This window comes from Mesocricetus auratus, unplaced genomic scaffold, assembly GCF_017639785.1.
Source record: "Mesocricetus auratus isolate SY011 unplaced genomic scaffold, BCM_Maur_2.0 Super-Scaffold_100023, whole genome shotgun sequence".
Lineage (NCBI taxonomy): Eukaryota > Metazoa > Chordata > Mammalia > Rodentia > Cricetidae > Mesocricetus > Mesocricetus auratus.
The window spans coordinates 9,062,558-9,086,214 of NW_024429204.1; the positions used below are offsets into that span (position 1 = coordinate 9,062,558).

Here is a 23,657-nt window from a genome sequence, read left to right on the forward strand (position 1 = left end):
CATTTAGACCAAGATTAAAGAAACATTGAAATAGTACTTTAAAGGAAAACATATCCAGTGAACTTATTTAAAAAAAATGGATGAGGGTTGGGACCAGAAAGTCCCATCCCTACTGAAGAGTTATTTCCAATGGCTGTTGGGAAAGGGAGAGTTGGTATCATACAGAGATACGGTACCCGAAAAATCTACACATGCTCCAGGAGATGGTTCTACACTCTTACCCATCCACGCAGCACTAAATGGTCTCTTTTTAAAGAAGAGCACATGAAGGTAACATGGGCACTTGGTGGTGGTGACTGGCAGATGTAGGCAGAACTGGAAGGGAGGAAGGGGGAGGTGAGTAGATCTGATCAAGGCACATCATGCCCACGTATGCAATTGTCAGTTAAAAACAAAACGGAGCCAAGAGTTGGAGGACAGAGTCAAACAGCTACCGATGGGGGGCAGTGTTGGTAAGAGAGCTGAGCAGGTTAAGCACTGGTGCCAAACCCGAGGACCCAGGGCTGATCCTGCAACTCACCAGGAGCAGGAGAGAGCTGACTCCAAGTTGTCCGAGGCCACTGTCATGAAATCCCTTTCTACCGAAAATAGATGCTTAAAAACTTTTAAAAACCAAACAGACGTATGCCTACACAGGAGCCATTGACTGAAAGCTGTTGCTCAGGAGCAGCTTAACGGTCGCTTTCTTTTTTGTGGTTCCAAGCTCTACCAACCTTTTAAAGGCTATCGAGGAGCTATCTCACAGCGAGTTAGTGGCTTCTTCGGAGCACAGAGGAAGTCCTAAAAGGAATTCATTTAGTAGCAATTCCAAGAACAGCGTTCATGAAAATCACAGAGGAAAGTAGCCTGTCCACCATGTATGAGATAAAGTTATGAGCTTCTAAAAGGAGAAGGCCGGATGAACACCAGGATCCCTGCCTGTTTCCTGCTCCACCTCGATGTGAGTACATTTCTGCTCCCAGTTATGAACCGTTCCTGCTGCCACAGGTCTCTATAGTAACAGCCCTAACCCATGGGGCAAAACCTGTCCTCTTCAGTTGCTTCTTGTTTCAGTAAGGAGTAAAGTTAATGATATACAAAATCGTTACTTAAAAGAGGAGATGGCCAACATGGTTTATGGGTTCGTGGGATTCGTGTTGAAGAGCTGGGAGCCGTGGGCTAGAGAGGTCCTGGGATGTTGTAAAGACAGGGAAGCAGAGAGTATGTGCGGTGATCCATTGTTTATAATCGGATAAAGCTCGGCTGGGCATCAGAATGAAAAGCTAGCCACAAACCATAGATGCTGGGTAATGGTGGAATATATCTTTAATCCCAGGACTCAGGAGACAGAGGCAGATGGATCTCTGAGTTCAAGACCACCGTGGGCTACATGACAGTGAATCAGTCTAAAAGAGAAACAGAGCTCACTTATTTAATCCCAGCTCTAGGGAGGTATATAAACAAGAAGCAAAGGGGGGGGGGACTGGAGAGATGGCTTAGTGGTTAAGAGCACTGACTGCTCCTCCAGAGGACCCGGGTTCAATTCCCAGCACCCACATGGCAGCTCACAACTGCCTGTAACTTCAGTTCTAGGGGATCTGACACCTTCACACCAATATACATATGCTGTGGGCAGACCCAGGCGAGGCCCCTCAACCAGGGGAGAATCAGGAATCTGGTACTCAGGTGGGCAAAGAGTCAGCGAGTGACAAACAGACACGAACACCCGAGAGTGCTGAATCTGAGTGTAATTTCTCAAAGCCTGCATCAGACTTTTACAATCATTACATGAGGAAGTAAAGACGTTAATTTTGTACATATGTCAAGGTACATTGAAGTCAGCAAAATCGGCACATAAGGCACATCATGAGACTAGAAATTCAAAGTAGAAAATCAAATAAATAAGAACTGGCAGTAGCCAGACAGTGATTACAACATCAGCTCTATCTGAGATCAACCCATTCTTAGAATTACTTCCGCCGTCTAATGGGCATGTGCTCCAGTCATAATCCTAGTTCTTGGTCCAGTGCTTAACCCACCATTGGCCTGCCTTCTCTAACCTTCTGATTATACTATTTTGCTGTGTCTTGGATAATAGACCAAGGGGATCGTGTTCTAGCAAGCCTTTCCATGAAATTCAGGGTGTAGTACAGCACATGTTCTCCTCCTATCATTTATCCACCTGTTATCATAAATTGAAGTATAAGGAGGGGGAGCAGCCATTGTCCTAAGCATTTGGAAAAATTCCCTGTTTATGGGAGGAGCCCACCATTGGCCCCTGATTTTGCTGGCAAGGAAGTTGGAACATCAGTGGTAGCCAGAGGAGGAACATCCAATTTTATTGGACCTTCAATTAGGTTGGACTCTTGAGGCATACTTATTCTTACAAAAGAAATTAATACCAAAAAAGATAACATACAGAAACATCCACGGGTCATTGCTAGAACAAAACTGGAACATATCCTTGATATGGGACGCCAGGGACCTTCCAGGAGACCAGTTTCCATGAAACTTTTGCCTCAGGCCTGCGACCAAGTTTTTAGGCTTGACATGCAGACACCACTGGAGTGGGTGTGGCACACATAAAATAAAGTTAAATAAATTATTTTTAAGAAAAGAAGTAAAGGGTCTCATGGGAGATTCAGTTTCCAGTCATGGAAGACAGGATCTCCATTTCTACCTGGGTGGAGGTAAGAGCTACTGGCTGGCTGCTTTGCTTGTCTGATCTTCAGCCTGAACCCCAATATCTGTCTTGGGGATTTTATTATTCATGCTACAGTTATGGACCATTTCCTGGGAATTTAGAAGACTGTAATGCCAAATGAAACACAGGGGGTAATGGTTTCAGAAGGGGACAGATTCTAAAAGAGGCTTGGGTTCTCTACAGGATCAGAATCAAGAATAGTAATGACAGCCACATCAAATCTGAGGATGCTAAGAACATACCATTGGGCCCTTGAAGCTGAGTGCCTCAACAGTTGGAATACTCCCAGAATAGATCTCTGTCACTAGCGGATGGTGACCAGTAGGACCAGTAGTTACTCAGTCCACAAAGCAGGGTGCCTCTGTAGTCCCAGTTTGGTACTGGAAGCCTGGATAGCTGCTGAGAGTTACTGGTCGCTAGTCCAGGATGAAAGCCTGCAAATGCTGATCGTGCTACGGCCGTGAAGGAATAAGGGGCAGGAGCAACAACAGGACAAATCATCTTGGCCTGCAAGACGGGGGGGGGGCAATGAGTAAGCAGCAGGAGAGATAGACTTCCTTCTGACGGGTCCTTTATGGTCTGCTTTGCTACCGGAAGGCAATCAGCCTTCCCATATCAAGTCAGATCTTTAGGTGGGGGCTCGCTACTGAGCTGACTCTTAATTGTGGCAAGCTGCCATTAAAATGAACCATTCCAAAGGAACGGACTGCTTCACCGTGTACTGCAAAGCTGAATGAGGCTACGTTCACAAGTCATGGGCTAAATTGTCTGGCAGAAGAGAGTTCAAGACCACGTAACATCGCCGCAGTGGCATGGCTGCTGCCTACTACATTATACATGCGCAGTCGGAGAGAGGAAAGCAGAGCAGATTACGTGGAAAACGTGTCATTCTGGCGAGGCAAGCAATCTTCTGGAGAAAATCATGGACAGACACATGCACTCTGGCCAGAAACACGGCTTGAGAAGTTAGCTACAGGTGGCGAGCCATCCAGAGTATTACAAAAATACACTCTATCTCTGTAGATCCTAAGGAGCCGTCAACATGCAGTGTTTGGGGAACTTTCTAATAGATGAATGTGGTGATATATTGTTTATGATGTAGTAAAGCTTGCCTGAAGATCAGAGTGTAAAGTCATACAAGCTAGTTAGCGTTAGAGGCTAGGCAGTGGTGGCCACATCTTTAATCCCAGCACTGGAGAGGTATATAAGGCAGGAACAGGGTCTCATTCAGTATTTACTCTAAGGATAGGATAGCCCCAGCATTGGTAGATGCAAAAATTCTCTAGTGGTCAGCTGCTTTACTTCTCTGATCTTCAGCTTGAACCCCAATGTCTATCTCAGGGGGTTTTAATTATTCATGCTACACATGAACACATTTGGCTTCAACAGAAATACATCTATAGCTTTAGAAATTATATGGCAAGAAAAGGAATGTTAATCGACATATATTTCATATCTTAATTTAACCATGCAGCTTATTGTATGTTGGTCAGCTCAAATGATACCACAAAGGTTTAAAAAAAAAAAAAAAAGGACTGTCTTTGGGGAGAAGCAGGGATCTTAGGAGTTGCAATTCAGAAGGTCTTTCAGGGATTTACGTTGCTGTCAATCAATGTCCAAAGCAAGGTATAAAAAAATGGGACCTTACACGGAACTAGGAAGGCTGGGGAAGAACAGGGACACAGGACACGGGAGAAAAAGATTATATAAGCAGAGTGATGATGATGCTGATGATGATGATGTCTGTATTTAGAGTGGAGGTGAGAATATTCTAGGCAGCAGCTGGGACTGTGTGTCAGTGCTGTTTTAATAGCTTCCATTTCAAACAGCTTGCTGTCCCGCGTTCCATCTTTCTTTTGAATTTCAGTCCATCCTTTAGTAACACTGTTAAAAGTTTTAAATTAGGTACAGGGATTTACCAAAACTCTCTGTATAACCTATTCTGCTACATCTCCACTCTCGGTAACTTTTCTCGTAAAGCCATGGCTTTTCAGTACACACTTCCTCTATTCTGAGCATCAGAAGCTACACTATCATTTCTAATTCCCTGTATTTGCATGTTATTGGATCCAGTCCTGGCACCAGTACGGAGCGTTATCACGAAGGATAGATAAGCTAGTGGGTACCTTACAAATGCAAAGGCCCTGATGGCCGTGATTTGCTCCAGTGGGCACATGACTCATCTAGAACCCATGGTTCACAATAACCATTTGCTGTGATTTTTTTCAACAACTATTTATTGGATATGATAATGACGAGGTTTAAAGACCTGTACTCGTCACTGCAGTAAAGACTTTCAAACTGTAGGGTTTGAGAGATACAGCCTACTGGTTATCAGAGAAAAGAGCCTTGATGAGTACTACCTACCAATGCTGGGCTTGTTAGACTCCCTGCTAATGTGACTCCCTATGGCTTCTTTTTGGCCAAGTGAGTTTAGATCGGGCTTTCTAATTTGTACTCAGAGGAGGCCTGACTTCATGTTGAGCTCTGTGTGTGTGTGTTGCATGTTTGCTTTGTGTATATGTTGTATGTGTTTTGTGTGTTGATTGTATATGTGTTTGTATGTGCTGTGTGTTTGTATGTGTGTGTTGTGTGTATATATGGCATGTATATATGTGTTGTATGTGTGTTTATATATATATGCATGTGTGCTGTGTATGTGTTATTGTGTACATATGTATGTATAACTATACTCTCCATACTTATTATCTTATTCTGATTCCATCTTAGTTTATGAGTAAGATTTTTAATTTCATTCCCAGTTTGATGACTCCTCAAAGATACATATTTATATAAAAATAAACAGATGAAAGGACCTTCTCTGATACCAAGAGTGGAAGACAAAAGTTGCAGCATCTCTCAACCCTGAAAATGTTCACAAGTCCCTGCATCCAAACTATGCATCTTCATTCGAATGTTCACAAGTCCCTGCATCCAAACTATGCATCTTCATTCGAATGGGGAGGTGTGATTCAGCAGTAATGTGAGCCGTTGGAATTAAATTCTCTCTGGAAACTGCATTCTGACCAAGAACAGAGTCGCTCACTTTATAGTACTGAGTGTCAAACGCAGGACTTTCAGCTTAGCGTTACCGGGTTTCACTCTGGTCTACCCAGTCTAGGATGTCTGTTTGACTGACACTCAAACTGCAGTATAGAAGATAGGCAGTTTATTCCAAGGTAAAAGGAGACATTGAGGATGAGGAGGGCAATGGCCAAAGCGGCCACTGGGGGTGGGCGTGGGGTCTCAAGATGAAAGTGGGCAGTGGGCAGAGAGACCTCTGTGCTGACCTGAAGTTTTAGGTGTGCTTGATATTATTTCTTGAGCCATCCTGGGCCTTCTCTTTCCCAAGTGACAGGCATGTTCATCTGGAGTCACTCTTAAGGGAAGAGGTCAGAGTATCTTTGTTTGTTATTAGACAGTAATCTTGGGATCTTTTCGACAGTTCCAAGATCTCAGATCCCATTCTTTTCAGTTCGATAGTGTGTGTTCCTCGTTTTACATGATGATTACAAAAGGGTCCAAGCTCCGTGATCTGTAATCTTATTACTGCTAGGTTAGCTCTACCACTGAGCTATGTACAATTTAGACATGTTAGCCCCCAGCCTGCCTTCCTTGCCTCCGTCCTTCCTTTCTTATTCACTATGCTAGGGAACGAATGCAAAGAATTCATACATACTAAAATTTAAATTCAGTCAAAATTAAATTGAAACTGGGTGTTCTGGTTCATGCCGTTTAGAAGGCCGAGGTAAGAAAAGAATGTTCTCACTGTAGCCCAGGCTACAACTGTCTCAAAAAATGAACTAAGCCACAACAGCAACAACAAGTTAAAGTCAGTCACACCTAATTGAAATGAACTAGTCAAATACTGGCTAAAACGTCTCCCCCAGCCTCTCTCTGTGTGTATGACATTATATATGTATGTTTATGATCTCTGTGCACATGTGTGTGCATGCATGTGGGAACCAGCTATTGACATCGGGTGCTTTGTTCATTTTCCACCTTATTTGAGGGAACAAGGTCTCACAGAACCTGGAGCTCAGCTGGTTTGGCTAGACTTTGTGGCCAGCAAGGGTCCTCCTGTCTCTGCCTCCCAAGTGCTGGGATTACTGATGCACACAGCTATGACTGCTTGTTTTTCCCTTTTTTTTTTATTTTTTTAAAAAAAATATATTTTTTTATTTATTGTGTATACAGTCTTCTGCCTACAGGCCAGAAGAGAGCACCAGATCTCATTCAAGGTGGTTGTGAGCCACCATGTGGTTGCCAGGAATTGAACTCAGGACCTCTGGAAGAACAGTTAGTGCTCTTAACCACTGAATTATCTTTCCAGCCGCTTTCTTTTCCTTTTTTAATGTGTGATAGGAATCTAAACTCCGTCTTTATGCTTATGTTGCAATCACTTTACCTACAGAGCCATCTCCCTAGATCAAATATTTGTTTAAATTTAATTCAATCAAGTGTTTGTTCCAGATAGGCAAAATATACATTCATACAAATATTTTCCATCTTATAATCCTTCAAGTTTATTTTCTTCAATTAAATTCTTAAGGACTTTATTGAAATATGAACTCTAAAAATAATGTGAAAACAAAAACCAGACAAGTCCACAATAAAAACAAATTGAAAGAAGTTTAGAGAATAAGTCTGAACAGCAAATATTTGTGGAGAAAAAGATTAATGTGTAAATAAGACATATGTTCAGAAAAGTAAGGAGATCTTAGTGAGGCAAACGTATTATTATCTGTCCTATTTGTCTGCCATGTCAATGGCCCTAATGTATTACAGCTCTGCTGTCTGTCTAGACTTGGCCATGGGACTCGCACTGTCCATATATTTTAGCAAACATGGAAATCCAAGCTTGGCAACTCTCACACCCTGGTTTGCTCGTAGAATGTGTTCTCTTTCTCAGAAGGAAGCACAGCTTAGCTGACTAAAAGACAAGAGGCCATCCAGAGCATGAAAGGGCTCTTTTGAGACAAGGTCTTGCTATGTGGCCCAGGTTGGCCTTGAACTGGTAATTCTCCAGCCTTAGGCTCCCAGATGCTAGAATAAACTCTTAAACACCTGAGTTATGGGATGCTTGGTTATGCAATAATGGAGAATGTATAACTTTCTCCAATTAGTAGAGCAAATACATAAACAAGTCTATGCCTACTATGGAAACAATTAAGGTTTATAAGCAAACATTATCAGAACTGCTGTACCCTCGCAACTCTAGACGTACATAATTCTTTATGGAGATTTCAGCCCATTAAAATACTTCATACCACTCAGTATTTTACTGCTATCCAAACATTCTATGTAGTGATTACACCAATCTAAACAACAAACTAAGTACATGATAAATATTTTTATTCTTAAACAATGAATTGTACATTTTTTCATATAAAAGATGAGAGTTAATCATCACGTTTTAAAAAATAACTATTTTTTACAGAAGTCAATGGTCTCTAAATCCATAGCTTCTATATCCCATAGCTTTCACAGATTCATAATCTTTTGAATACATTTCCAGTATCCCTTAAAATAAAACTTCATAAAAGATATTTTTATTTGCCACATTCAAACTTAAGTTACAGTCCAACTGTTCAGGCCTCCAGGTACCACGGGATACTGATCAGCCAAATGTTGGAGGATTAATTCTCTGTGTTTACTTTTATTAAAAAGAGGTTTTTGGTAGTGAGGACAAATAACCTCTCGTTTGTTGCCTGAAAGCCTAAAATAGGATCATTGGTTTCTAGGCTCGCCACTTGCTGCTTAGCAACCTGCCCTACGTGCCTGCCTTCCTTTCTGTTGTACAGCACGGTGGACATGGGGGTAGGCTGCCGATAGATGAACACTCGGCGGAGGCACTCGCAAAGGGCTGCGTAGGAGTAATTGGGGGCACAGGCAAAAAACTTCTTGTCTCTCTTTGAGGCTTGGACGTAACCTGACCAAAAGAAAACCAAAGAACTAAATGTTAAAAAAACAAGAGAGAAAAGTCACGATTGAACACTTACTATTTCACAGCATCCATTACAAATTTAAATACTTAAGTAAGACATATACCATTAATAATCAACAATGGATGAAGTCAGCACCATTAACACTAAACCCCAGTTTCCTCTAAGAGATAAGAGGTACAGAAATACAACTTTTAATTCCTAAGGAACAAAGCAGGGCTGCTCTCAACAAAAGCATAATACCGTTCTATTTAATGTCCATGAGATAAAATAATAAGCATCTAAAATCGCATAAACCAAAATACACAGAAATTTAAATGCCTAGCTCAAAAACCAAAAACCCTAAAATGACATCTTAAAAAAATGTTCTGAAACAAATGAAGACCCTAGTTGACAGAAAGGCCTCCCATGCCCGTGGACGGGGGGGCAGAATTAGCACTGTGAAACGGCTGGCTATATTAGAGAGTGGTTTACAGAGTTCAAGAAGAATCCGCACCAAATTCTCGCGGCATTCTTTACAGACACAGATAAACAATCCTGGAACTCAGACGGAAGCACAAAGGACCCAAAATAGCCACAGAAACCTTAAGCAGAAGGTAATGGCTGGAGGTTATTACAGGACTTACTGACCTCAAGCCGTACTACAGAGACACAAGGACACAGACAGAAAAACAGACACACAGGCAAATGGAGTGGGTTGGGGGAGCCACAGACAGACAAGCCCAGCCAAAGCAACATAACTGACCACAACGCTGTGACTAGCACAACCCTACAGCCTTCGTAACAGGGAACACTGGGGAACTCCACACAGAGAAGACAGAAACTAGTCTCCCTTTGCAGAATCAATTCAAAGCAGATCAAAAACTTTAAGGCCTGAATTCTGAAACTAACAGAGGAAGACATCACTTGTTACTAAACAAGTGATAAGCAAAGGAAGGCCTTTCTGGGAAGGACAACAATAGCCCCATAGATAAAACCACAAAAATGCCATTGGATACATGGAATTAAAAAAGTAACACACAGCAAGGAAACAATGAATTGTGAGCAGACAGCCTACAGAGTGGGAGACTTTCCTTCCTATCTATATATTGCAGAGATGATTTGTGCCCAGAATGCATAAAGAAGTCATAAAACTACCCCAAACCCAGACAATCCAGTCTATAAATCGGTAACAAAATGAACAGGTAGCTCTCAAAAGTTAAAGCACAAATATCCAGTAGACAAAAAAATGTTCATCATTGATAATGTGGAAATTCAAATTAGATTTCCACGGAGATGCTACCAGAGTACACTGAGCATAGCTGTTATTATGAGAACAGAGGACAATAAATGGCGAGGAGACTGTGGGAAAAGAACCCTAGCTTCTCTGCTGATGGGAGTGTACACTGGTGCAGACACTATGGAGATCAGTGCAATCTGAAAAAAAAAAAAACAGATAGGATCCAGTCATAACTGCTCATATGCTGGAAGAAACCAAAGTTAGCATACCAGGGATGCCTGCATGCCCATGTTTATTACAACACTATTCACAGAAGTGAAGATATAGAATTAGCTTAGACACCCAACAGAGGGATGCATAAGCAAAGTGTGATACACACACTCACAAAAATATGGTGCTTAATGCACCTGTAAAGAACATAATTATGTCATCTACATGGGAACAGATGTGAATGGACTTTACCATGCTAAATGAAATCAGATCCAGAAAGAAAAATACTATACGTTTCTTTTACATACAACTCCAGATTTACACACACACACACACACACACACACACACACACACACACACGTACAAAGAGGGACACGAAGGGAGATCAGATAGATGACAGTGTAGGGAGAGGAGGTTTTAAAGGTAGTGGGAACTGAAAAAGATAGGATAAGGGAAGAGACAAAAAAACACATCTCAGTTTTTCTCATATGAGCATTCTAGATTTAAATGCTAACATGTATATTGTATTTTCACATATGTGTTTACATATGCACTATAAGGCGAGTAAAGCCATGAGGCACAAGCAGCAAATACTGCTCTTAAAACAGGCAGGATGTAGAGAGGGAGAAGGGAGGCTACGGGGACCTATCTGAGTCGATGAACATAAGCTATACAGGCAACTTTGATAGTAAGGGACATAACAAATCAAGAGCACTGTCTAACATAAAGCTGATTTCATAGGATCAAGCATAGCAGAATTCATTTGCAAGAGGGTTTTGACACGCAATCGAAGACTCTTGAGTTTCTAAAAGTGACCTGGAAGAACTTTGCTCTTCCTGAAGGAAGGAAGGAAGATAATTACAAAATAGGAGATACAGTAGAGGCCCGAAATTGTGCAGTTAATTAATCCATCAGACTTCTTAGTATTTCAAGTCATACAAATCCACTCAGATTATGAGTGAAGCAGTTTAGTCCTAAGTGCTAATTGCAAATTTCCAATTAGAGTTGTAGATATATACAGGCTTTAAAAGCCACAATTTTACATTTTTGCTGCCGGCTTAAAATAAGCTTCCAATAAAGCAATAACTGTAGCTAATTCACATAACAGAATTCCCACACAATATGGATATGCTTTGACATAAAACCGATGACTGCAGAGTCTATACTTATGGACTTTTAATTTTCTTTGTGGTGTTGTTTTGAAACAAATATTTTCCCCTTTAACAATAAGTTCAATTTATACTTATCCTTTTCATAAACAAATACCTTTTGCTTCAACAAGAAATTCAATTTATATTTATCCTTCCCATAGTTGTTTTCATTATCGTGGCCTCTTGTCTTCATTTGGGCTTGGATTCTGAGACAAGAGTCTTGGTGTACAACTCTGGCTGGCCTCACACTCCTGTCCCCTGCCTCATCCATCCAGGTGGTGGGAATGTAGGTGTGTGCCACCAGCCTGGCCTCTTTTGCACTGAAGGTCAGTGAAGTGGGCCTTCTCATTAAGAGTGTGCATCCCCGCACAGCAACTGTAGAATGCTTTCGAAGAGTACCCTCCCAAGAGACGTAAATACAAGCTGCAGCACGGCAATGCCAAAGCCCCTGCTCCTTCTGTCTTTGACTCAACTCATTAGAAAGGTTCAAATGGTTACATTGCCCCTTGCATGTCCATTCTGGGTTAATCTATGCAATTGTAAAAACAGGTTCATCTTTCTGGTCTAACAGTTTAACCCCAGGAAACAGAACACAGACAAACCGTAGTGTGGACCAATGATCGAGCAGGGCCCAGATGACAAAAACAAAACCACCACAGACAGTTTTCAGAAGAGGACCAAGTGGGGGTCTGGGAAGGCCACTGAGGAGAATGCTTTCTACCTAGGGCATTGAAGGTCGCAATGTGCTCCCACATGTCATCCTGCTTGCTGCAGTGTGGTTGCCAGAGGAGGGCATCGACGTCATGGCGCAGACAGAAGCAAGGCATTTCTTTAGGATCCACAACGACTGAGAACAGGTACTGGTTGCTGCCGAGATTCACCTACAGCGATAAAAACAAATGTATTCACAGTAAGTTAGTCACAATGATGAAAACTGACATTCGACATCATCAGCAATGGCTTTAAAACTAACTTTGCCTCCCTCCATCCTTTCTAAGATAAGGTCCTAGTATGTAGCCCAGGTTGGCCTTGTACTCGGCAATTCTGTCTGAACCTGGGATTTTGCGCAGGCACCAGTCACCATGCCTTGCTTGCTTGCTCTAAGTTTTGAGGACCTAATTGGATCGAGTCTTCATAGAGTTCCTGATAGGAATGTGTTTCTGGTACATTCATTTTAAAGCTGAGTGAGCAACGATGCACGGGGCACTTAACTTGTCCAAGGTCAGGATGGTTTTAAGTTACGGACATGGAATTTGGACCCAGAGTCTCTGCTCTTAACCATTATGCTGTGTATCTGAAGGGACACCAGCCCACTCGAACATGTGGTTCTCCCCCATTTCCCCTGCCTTGCTAAAAACCATTAGACTACATTCCTGAAACTAGCCCCCAAGGTCTACTCCCTTATTTGACCACGTCCTCCTCCTGAGGTTGACCACCAAGGCCCGGCTATCTGGTCCAGTTATCAAAGTATTGAAGTCCAGCAATCAAAACCCCCTGTTGGTTCACACAATTAACATGCCCAGGTAAACACTTCACCTAACACAGGGCTCACCTCCTTACCTTTATAAACCACTTTTTTCCTATGGACCACGTCTGTCTCTCTCTATCCAGAAACTGCCCTTTGTTCCTCCCCAGCAAATATCCTCCCCGCCTCTCCCTTATTCCTTTCCCGTTCTCCCTCCTCCTCTATCTCCTGGCTTTGTCTCTTATTCCCTGCCCTCTGTCCCTCTAGGAAAAATAAATCTCCTTTGTGCTGAGAACTTGGTCTTGGGGTGTCTTTTCACTATCTACCCCTCAATGTTAATAGTTTTTTAACATATGACACAAAACACCAACTGAATAAAAAGAATAGTTTTAAGTCACAGAATATAGACACTAAACTTACTAATGTTACCGTGTGACTATCACCAAGAATAATTAGCAGCCGGTGCATCTTAAGAGCACGTTCTATATGGCAGGTATGTTCTAGGTACTCGTCTCCACAGCTCCTGTTATCTTTATGTGACAGTTGAAAGTGGTGCTCTGTGACTGAGTAATAGTTCCCATGCCACAAGGAAAAAAAGTCACTCTCAGATAAAGCCTCGGATCTACTTACCAAGCGTTCCACTGTGCTCCTGAATTACAGTATTAATATCAATAATACTGTCAGCAGCTGTACTGTAATACTCACTCCACTACAAACCCATCACTTGGACTCACAGTTGGATCCCACTCAAAGAGAAATTTCATTAACAGAGCCAGGCTGTAGCCATATCTTCACCAGGCACTTTATTATTAGAGGATTAAATGTCAGCAGAAATAACGCCAAGTGGAGATGCTAGAGTTAGGGTTAGGCTTGAGATGGCCAGTGTGTGATAAATGCTGACCCGGGCCTACGGATTTTACAGTACAGTGAAGAACAAGACGCTGGTTAGGAAGCTGAGACCTGACTTTCACGCTGAAAGGAACCCTGTGAAACATAGCGTGAGGATTTATGGGTTCACCAGGGCAGCCTAGGCTCTCAGGGTCCAGCAGCAAAGCTGCCCACCTGGTGAGAATAACGGCCAGGAGCAGGACTTGTAGGGAGCCCCAGAGCTCACTCTCTGCAGCAAGGAAACGGGCTGGTACATTCTCGCCACCACTTATCTCTTCTTTGCCTGCCAGTGGCTCAGTGAGACTTGTCAAAATTCCACGAGTGAAGGGGCCTGGGAAGGAAGCCTCGGAGGGCCCAGCACTGCTGCAGCTCAGCCTCCTCTCCACTCTTCCTGACCTACCCACCACGCTCCCACAAGGGCAGACCTAGCTGAGGTACAGGTGGGCTCCATCAGAATTTTCATAACAGCAGCGAGAACAAAGCAACTGAGCGTCAACCGAAGGCTTACCCGGGAGACAGGTCAGCCACGCAAACAAGAGGGTGGGGAGGAGGTATCTCGCCGCCAGCCCCTCGTTCCGGTGAGACCTTTCTCTCCTTCCGCCCGCTTTCCCATACTTGGGCTACACGGTAAGGCAAAGGGCTACTGACCAGACGCCCAGAAGTTCCAGTCGGCCTTTCCTGACTCCTCTTGTCCTCTTACAAACTCTACTTACCCAAGACACAGCTCAGTCACCACCTGTTCCAGGAATACGTATCATGATCCCAGGAGACGCTGAACTCTAAAAACTCACTGCACGTCTATTATTCCTAACAAAATAGACTGTTATGTTCGTGTGTAACTTAGCTGCAGACCATCTGTGGCTGGCCAAATATTATCACCCCAGGACACCCTCACCTCCGTCCTCTGGAGCCTCCATTTCTTGAGATAATGAGGAGGTATGTTCGGGATTTTCAAATGGCAAGATTAGCCTGACTCATCTGAGTGAACCCAATGTATTAGTAAGATTCCTCGTCAGACGGGGAGAGAAGGACAAACTTAGCAAAGAGAAAGAAGTGGCTGTGAGATACTAGGCTGTGGATTGTGTGACTAAGGGATGGCTAAAGCTGAGTAATGCAGGCAGCCTGGGAACTGAGAAAGGCAAGGGGTGAGTCGTCCCCTGGAACTCCTCGGAGCAACACAGACAGACAGACCTACAACCCAAGAATTAAAAAATCATTCACCTAATCTTCTCCTAAAACTAAAAAGACAAATTAAAATAGACAAAACAGGAAAAATAAGGAGGAAAGTGAACAAAATTGGCAAAAAGACAAAAATAATGAAGCTAGGTTATTTTATTAAATGAATGAAAATGATCAGTTTCTAGGCAGACTGACGGACAAACATAGCATCACATATGGAAGAGTTACTACAGATTCTGTAAGCATCCAAGGTGATTGCAGAAGCAAGAACTCCCCTAATGTACTAAAACTGCTGGATGGGATGAATGTTGACAGTCATGGTCTTAGCCACAGTCACCGACATGCCATTTCTGCACGGGACGGCATGTTACCTGAAACTCTGACAGGCTGTAGTTATTGAGAAGCAGAGTCTGACGCCAGCACACGAGGTGCAGGAAAAGCACCGGGAAGCAGGCTACAACACAGCCATGCGGCTGCGCGGTAGAAGCCAGTTTCCCTCACTCTTATCAAGAACATAAAAAGTCCTCCCATAACGAAAGATTTTAGTTGTTGTTGTTCAGCACTTAGGGGCACTGGCAGCATAACCATGGATACCAGAGTCTGGACTGCAGCGCCACATAACGAGCTAGGCGTCCTGCAAATGCCTGCAACTCCAACTTTCAGGGATCGGATCCCCTCTACTTGCCTCTGCACATTCATGAGCATACACACATATAAATCGTTTTTAAATTAAGAGAATTTTTTGATGTTCAGTGTCAGAAACTACTGTATGTAACACAGTCACCACTGGGTATAAGACGTAGGCAGAGGAAAAAGCGGGGCAATGTCAATGTCCAGCAGTATTCAAACAACATGCCTGTATTTCGCTGGATTTGGTAGTATGGAAAGGAGGCTACTTTGTGGAGTGATGAGATTTATCACACCCTATAACTTTCAGTCAAACTAATTTTAAAACACGTATTTCATTCAATTTTTTATCTGCCAAATTTCTATTTATTATCCAGAGCTTTTTAGAATTCCTATTAGCAAGAACTTACCACATGAGTTGTTTTTAATGTATTGCCATCAAATCTGCATAAACTGGAGCTCTCTTCAAAGAAAAGATCACATTCTTCTAATTCCTGAGCATTACAGGGAGGTTTTTCTTTATCCGGATTTGGATTCTTAAGCCAAAAACAAAACAAAAATACATAATTAAATAAAAAGCAAGTAATTCATCAAACAATAGGAAATAAGTCATTCGTCTTGAAAAAAAAAATGTTGTCAAAGTGACAGATTTGGTTAATTGGACACAGTGTTTCCAGCTTGTGAACCCAGGACTCAGATGTCTGAGACAGAAGGACCATCAGGACTTCAAAGCCAGTCTAGGACACACAGGGAGACTTCGTTCAGTCTGAACTAGAGTCCTGTACCAAGAAACTAAAGCCAATCAACCAACCAACCAGTCAAGCAGCCAGCAACAACAAAACCCCTTCACTACTGTAATGCATTCTATACACTCAGAGATGGAAAGAAAACTGAACATGTTGAGATAAGGGAGACAGAAAAAGAGAATCTGAGTGAGTGTCCCGATATGAAAACGCAAATGAGGACAGAAAGCAAAGTATGAGATGGGTAGCTAGCCAATGTGTGGAGTCTAAAGACAGAGCAAACTACACTACAGAACATCGGGAATCCCTGTGTGTTTAAGAAAATGAGAGAGTACAGCAATGATGAGACTGCTGGGAAGCCGTGACAAAGAGGAGATGCTAAAGGCAGCCAGCGAGGAGACAGCCCTTTGCTTGACTGAACAAACAACTGACTTCTCCCATAGCTGCTTAAGCCAAATAAAACGCTGTGTTTCTAAAACAGAACCCGATGCTACCACAAAAATAACTGGAAACGTTAAACAAGAAAAGGACTTTTACCAACAAGAGCTGAGAGAACTAACCACCAACACATGTACCCTGCCGCCAGAAACACCCGGGGAAAGTCTTCAAGGAGGGAAAAACAGGTGAAGCCCGAGTTCAACATAAAAGGAGACCAGGGGAGATGAGGAACATGTACGTAAACCAAAAGACTTGTTTGCTCTCCCCCATGCTCTTCTTCAAAATCTGAACTATGAGAGACAGGAGACAGAAATAAAATATATGACAACCCATGACAAAGGAATGGATATATTACATAATTCTAAAGTTGTAAATGAAATAATACTTAGAGAATGATATTAGATATAGTCACCGATATATATATACACAAAAATATACATCCAAACAAAAATAAGTGTACACATTAAATAATTATTTTAAGATTGTCGAAGCTACCTCCAAAGGCAGAAAAAGAACAAACTAAATTCAAAGCAAGCAAAGAGGAGAGATGAATGCAGCAATCAATAAAGTAAAAACTGAAAGTCACCAGAAACTGATATTTAAGATAACATTTCATGTGTTAAACTGCAGATAAAAACTTCCAAAACAAGAGAGGAACTCTATAACTCAGATGGCTAAAACATAACAGCGATACTATATGATCTCTTCTGTTATGGAGGACGATGTCCTATTCATTTATGGTATAAGCATTATCTAAGTATGAATAGTGTGTAGACAACTTCCAAAAGTTGAAAAACAGAGCAACTTACTATTTCCCTAGTCCACTGACATTAGGTGTAGATGACAAAACTGTACATCTCTACTTTTCAAAACATGACAAGACTGGGTGTCTTTACTTCCAGGCTATAAAAAACTGGGGCATAGGTAACTTTCTCATAAATATCAGTGCCTCTTTGAAACCATCAAGTTTAAAAGGCACTTGGCGTAGTTGTTATATTCTCAACAAAGCTGCTCGGAATAAAATCTGCCGACTCAATGAGCCTAAAGGATGAGGCGTCTGTGAATAGAGCAATGAAATCACACTTGATGGCCTGGTACATGAATCCCACTAATTTTTGAAATTGCCAATGACAGGGCAAAGATGAAGCTGGCGTTCTCACTTTCAATCTTTTAATCTCTTCTCTAGCCTAGGATGTACCTAACACTGCAGAGTAAATAATAATTTCTTGGACTCTTCTTTATCACTATAATTCAACACGGCACTAAGTCAGACGATTACACATGCCGATAGCACTTCTGGTAAATGATCACATTTCCAATGTTCTAAAGTATTCCTGAATGTTTTCAACTTCTCAACAGGCTATTACAAGTCATTACCATGGCAATATTTTCTACCCCATAGCTAAATGAGCATTGTCAGGTCATGGTAATCATTACAAGGAACTAGCTCACCCATTAGAACAATTACTAGAAGTCAGTGAAGTAGGAACAAACAGCCATCTTCACATCCCCACGAATCTTAACACAAAATTTGGGAAAGAAGTAGGAGACACGGAAAGGCAAAGGACAGCAATAAACACAAAATGAAACAGGTAAGAACACCGAATCTTAGACGTATAGTGGCAACGCTTTAAAGTCCATGCGACAACACAGGGACTACAGTGACAGCAGTGACACTGTAAACGTGAGACATGGTGACTGGTTTATTTTATTGTTATCTCACTGTATCCTTTTGTAAACTCACTCTCATGCAGACAATAATTAGGTTTTCTCTTGGTTAGTTAGACTCTGACTGTTTTATTCACGATTGTGTGCTCCTGATGGCACGGGGAAAGAGGGAGTCATACAGTCACCCGGGAGAGGTGTGGGGTACAGCTCAGACCCACAGTAGCTTTACTTTGGTTTTGTGAGGAAACTTCCCAGTAATTTCTACACTGGCTAAGTATGTACATCTGTATGTTTATGTTTGTTATAGCACTACTTACAATAGTTAATTTATAGAATCAGCCTAGGTTATTAACATATCAATGGCACAATTATAATTTCTTCTTCTATCAACATTGGTTGAGTCTTCTAAAGAATGTCAAGATACACGTCTACATTTATACACCATGTAAAATATGAACTCCAATCCACATCAATTAGGTGACACTTGCTTGTGTGTGTCATTTATATTAGGAAAGGCGCACTGATGCTTCCTGTAGGACACTTGTGGCCTCTTGGACGGAGCCTCTGCTGTAACTGCTCACCAGTTCGTCAGAGGTCAGGTGCATCAGGCGCTCTGCTATTGCAGCACACTGGGCTGGGTCTCTTACAAGCTCTCCTTGCTTATCACCAACCACCAGCTCTGGCCACGTCAGACCTTCATTCCTCTTAATCAGGGAAATCTCCAACCTAAAAGAGTAAAGGAGAGACATGATGCTATGTTAAATACTACACATTTAAACCAGACGCAGTGTTTCATTCCATTATCCCAGCATTCAGTAGGCTCAAACAGGAAAGACTCAAGAGTTCATGGCCACTACGGAGTGAGAGCACAAATCAAAATTATGGGAAAAAGACAGAAGAGAAAGAGGGAGGAGAGGAAGGTAAATATTACTTATCTGGTATCTAGAGAACATTTTACCAAAAATCTTACTCACTTTGGCTTTACATGCAATAGAAAAAAAAATCTATACTCCAATGACAAATAACCTAAACTTAATAACTAAACATGAAAGTACCACAACAAATGGAGCTTGAAGACAGACTGTGGCGTGATTGGGAAGATTATATGGAATTTTAATCACAGACAGGGCAATTTAAATCAATGTCAATGTTAATTTTTAGAACATGGATTTTTTTAAAGAACTGAAAACAAACATAGGGATTAAAAAACTTTAATACAGGAAAAATATTAATATGCCTATATAACCTGTTGTTTAATCCAATGCAATACATTCAAGCTGTTAAAAAGAAACTCCAAATGCACCAGGCAGGGCCTGGCAGACCCGGAGATGAAGAATTTGTATTGCAGGAGAACGAGGCACTGGGTTGGGGCAGACCGTGGACAGAGGAGCCAGTTAGCTGTCCAGCGTTCCTCTGGACAGGACAGGCAACTCGGGGCAACTTATGTGGCTTCCACAGTGAGGAATCTTTCCCATGAGCCATCTCTGATAAGTGTGTACCAACTAACCCTCAGCCGGGAACACAACTTCAAACACACAAATCCAAGAGTACAGTATACCCTATTATTGCAATTATCAAACAGGACAGGCAAGCATACCAACTGCTCTTTAAAGAGGTTACTATCAGGAATTCATAAAATAACTAAGGCATTAGAAAATTTCTGCAACTATTTAAGAGACTATACAAGATAGTATCACTTATATAATAAAAGTTCTTATCGTTACCACTGAAAATTACCACCCAATCAATGAGGCGCAGACTTAGTTGTATTCTCTAAGGAATAAACCAACCTGATGGAAACGGTGATAACAAAGACAACAGCACAGGCTCAAACTCACCTAACGCTTAACCATATAATAGGAACTTCGTGTTTTACCTCATTTATTGCTTAACACAGCCAAATAAAGTTCCATCTTTATGTCCGTGTTCCAAATATGAATGAAAACATCTCAGAGGGTAAGCAACTTGTCAAACTCACTAGCCAGGAAAACACTGCATTAAGCAGTGTGTTCTAAGTACTAATCTTATTTGCTAATTTTTAACTGCCAACTTTAAATGCTAGCCTCAAGGCTCCTGCATACATATAAACGTGATCAAACAGATGTAGAAATACATAGTCCTTTCAAAAGAACTCTGATAATTCCTTTTCCTCTGCTATAAAAAAGAAAACAGAAAATGTGTACATGCTAAGCAACCCTTCTTTCTACCAACTGAACTATAGTCTAAGCCCCTTGGTTACCTTAGGAATTTGTAGGATTTTTAGGCATTGAAAATTTAAGTCTTTCATATAAATATTTTATTAACTGTTCATGTCTTACTTTTGAAAAACATTTTTAGATGAGCAAAAATTTCAATTTTTAAAAGTTGACTTCGGTTTCTGGAGACAGGTTTTCATGTAACCCAGACTGCCCTCAGACTCAACATGCAGCTGAGACTGATCCTGAATTCCTGATTCTCAGTTTTGCAAGTACTGGGATACAAGGCATGCACCACCACACTGAGCTTAACACTTTAACTCTGAAGGGCAGAAACATTTTAGATTAAGTCCAATTACCATGCATTTCTTTATGGTTAAATTCTTTTGTGTGTGTGTCCCAAACACAGACCACATAAAAGAAATGTAAATGATCAATTTATAGTGAAGAAGAACTTGTTTCTCAAAAATAATTCTTCAAAGGTAGAAATTTATCTTTCTTATATATTCTTTTTTTTAAAGATTTATTTATTTATTTTTTATGTGCATTGGGGTTTTGCCTACATGTATGTCTGTGTGAGGCTGCACATCGCTGGAACTGGAGTTGCAGAGAGCTGTGAGCTGCCATGTGGGTGCTGGGAATTGAACCCAGGTCCTTGGGAAGAGTGGCCAGGGCTCTTAACCACTGAGTCATCACTCCAGCCCCTTTCATATATACTTTACACATGCAAAATAACAGATAATTATTCACTGTAGCAAAAGCCTGGAAATACTCTGAATGTTCAACAATAGAAAACTGTTTTAAATGATGATTGTACCTAATAGACTTAACTTTACAAAGACGTAATAAAGTACTGAAAATAACCATGTATCCTTAATGGAAAAATATCTAAAATTTATTGTTTGCAAATGTAAAAATGAGATATATAAACAAGATATATGCTACGGTGTGTGTGTGTGTGTATCAGAATTTTTTTCTCAAAGACAAAATAAAGAATGTAGCAGCATAAACAGAAAATGCATCTAGAAGGAAAGTAGTAAGAGCAGCCACAGGGCAGTACACCCATAACTGGCGGGACTGGGTGGAGGGAAACTTCTCACCCTGTAACCTTTATACTCTTTAAATGAAATTTAAAGAATGGAATTATATATTTCATAAGTAAATTAAAGCTGAAGTAACTTCTATTTACAAAACTGTAAGAGTCCAAATTAAAGTAGCAAACAGTGTCACCTTGTCACCCCTGTACCTACAGCGAGTGACGGAAGCGGGCAAGCTCAGCTGCATATTAACTCTGTCTAAAAAATCATCAATGTGGATAGAACTATTGTTTCCATCTCCAATACAACTACTGTGGAGAGGAAAAATTAAAAAGTAAGCCATAAGGAAGAAAACTCAAACGTGAAACTACAGAAATACCCGTCATTTTCTTTCAGGGTCCATGCACTGCTTTCGTGGTCAATAGATGAATACAGTCTTCCTCCCAGGACCTGGACACCCTTCAGCGTAATGGTGATGCTCTCAGGCAAAAACTGGATTTGAATGTCTTCCTTAGCACAGTTTTCGGGGAGCCTTACTGTTACTGTCAAGTCGTCCTCAGTTTGTTGCCAGTAATACAGAGGTTCCACTGGACCAAGAAAATGCATTACGTAACAAAAATTAGACACAGCATACAGACTTAGACCTCAGGCCTCTAAGAGGCCACCTATCCAAGTCAATCAGTGTATTTCCTAGGAGCATCCCTCTCACACACACACGAATTGTGAACACGCAGACTTCAGGGAATCTGACAGACTTGAAACAAATGCACAGGATAGTGTCCTCCTCCAGGCTCACCCATACATTCAGAGATGGGCACTGGGCACTCATAAAACTACTGACAGCCGTCCCTTATGTACTTCAATCTCTGACTCTCTTTACTGTTCCCCTTCTTCTTCCTCTAAGTTACAACACACACACACACACACACACACACACACACACACACACACACACGCATGCACGCACGCACGCACGCATGTACACCAGTCTCCCTTAAATGCGAATATGCCAGTTTACTCAATATAATCCCATAATGAATAACTTCTGACAATGAGGGTAAGAGGAACCTGTAAAATTATGTTTTTAGTGAAAATAGACTAAAGACAATCCAGAATTTCCGAACCCTTTATCATGGAGTATCTACAGTTCCCCCATTTCTGTGTGGTGAAGGTCAAACTTGGGGCTCTCACACGCTACGCCAGCCTCCCACCACTAGGCCGTCTCAGACCTTTCTGACTGTGGGTGCCTCGAGGTGTCATCCTGTGCCTTTAGAGACTAGGATTACATGTTTACAAGAAAACCGTAATTATTTGTCTTACTATGAAGATACCAAATAGTCCATAGTTACCATTTTTCCTGAGGTTTACAGGAAATGAAACCAGTTTCTATTCTCAGAAGTGTTAAGAATGTTAATCAAGCACATGTAATTTAAATATGCCCCCCTTTTCCTTTACTATTGTGAAAATATCACAGGCAATCATTAATAAATTGCAAAGGAATTCAAGATGTAACATGAAGCTTCAACAGGAAAAATCACAGTTGGACACAAACACACACAGTGCTCTGCTGGGACTGGATTTGCCCTGGTCCCAACATAGACATCCCAGTGATGAAGGCTCGCCTGCCTGCCTGCCTGCCTGCCTGCCTGCGCAGCTGCTCAGTGAATGAGTTCTGAGGGCAGCAGGCTTGATATATGAGCACTGACTTGGTGAAGGCTTTAACACATTGAGCAATGAAATAAGGTTAGTGGATGTATCTGGAGGAAGTCCAAGTCTCGCAAACAATGTTTGTGAGGAAACCAAGTGGGAAGGAAGAGAAGAGAAGGCCAAAGGCACAGCTCTTTTTCTGTCTGGAGCCTCGCACATTCATAAGTCTGGGGAAGTAATTCTGAACAATGATTATGTTAGTATTGTTAAATATGTTTTGAAGGACTCACTTTTTAAAAAAAAAAGTACACAAATATACTGAGGCCAATTTTACTCTAAAGCTTTATTTATTTCTATTTAATATATATATGAATACTTGCATGCATGCATGTATGTATTTACATGCATATAAATGTGTGCCTGGTATGTATGCATGTATGTATGTATGTATGTATGTATGTACATTCATATAAATGTGTGCCTGGGAAGGAAGAGAAGAGAAGAAAAGGTATCCCCAGAGGTCAGAGGAAGGTGTCAGAGATAAGGATGGTTGTGAGCCG

At 41.5% G+C, this 23,657-nt stretch overlaps 1 protein-coding gene and 1 long non-coding RNA gene across 4 annotated transcripts in view; one reads left to right on the forward strand and one right to left on the reverse strand.

Moving 5' to 3' along the window:
- The first annotated feature begins 442 nt into the window (after positions 1-442).
- LOC121133635 lies at positions 443-23,419 on the forward strand. Its single transcript, XR_005870561.1, has 3 exons — positions 443-940; positions 11,936-12,067; positions 21,847-23,419. It is a non-coding gene; the product is annotated as an uncharacterized LOC121133635 (long non-coding RNA).
- The window catches only part of Nudcd1 (NudC domain containing 1), a 34,163-nt gene continuing 18,527 nt past the window's right edge, over positions 8,022-23,657 (reverse strand). For all 3 annotated transcript variants that reach the window (XM_013115319.3, XM_013115322.3, XM_013115320.3), the window contains exons 6-10: positions 21,830-22,037; positions 18,800-18,944; positions 15,780-15,905; positions 11,932-12,091; positions 8,022-8,615 (exon numbers count right to left, since the gene is read on the reverse strand). In XM_013115319.3, coding sequence (XP_012970773.1) covers positions 8,323-8,615; positions 11,932-12,091; positions 15,780-15,905; positions 18,800-18,944; positions 21,830-22,037 — 932 coding nt within the window. In that variant the 3' untranslated portion in view covers positions 8,022-8,322. The remainder of the gene's footprint in view (positions 8,616-11,931; positions 12,092-15,779; positions 15,906-18,799; positions 18,945-21,829; positions 22,038-23,657) is intronic.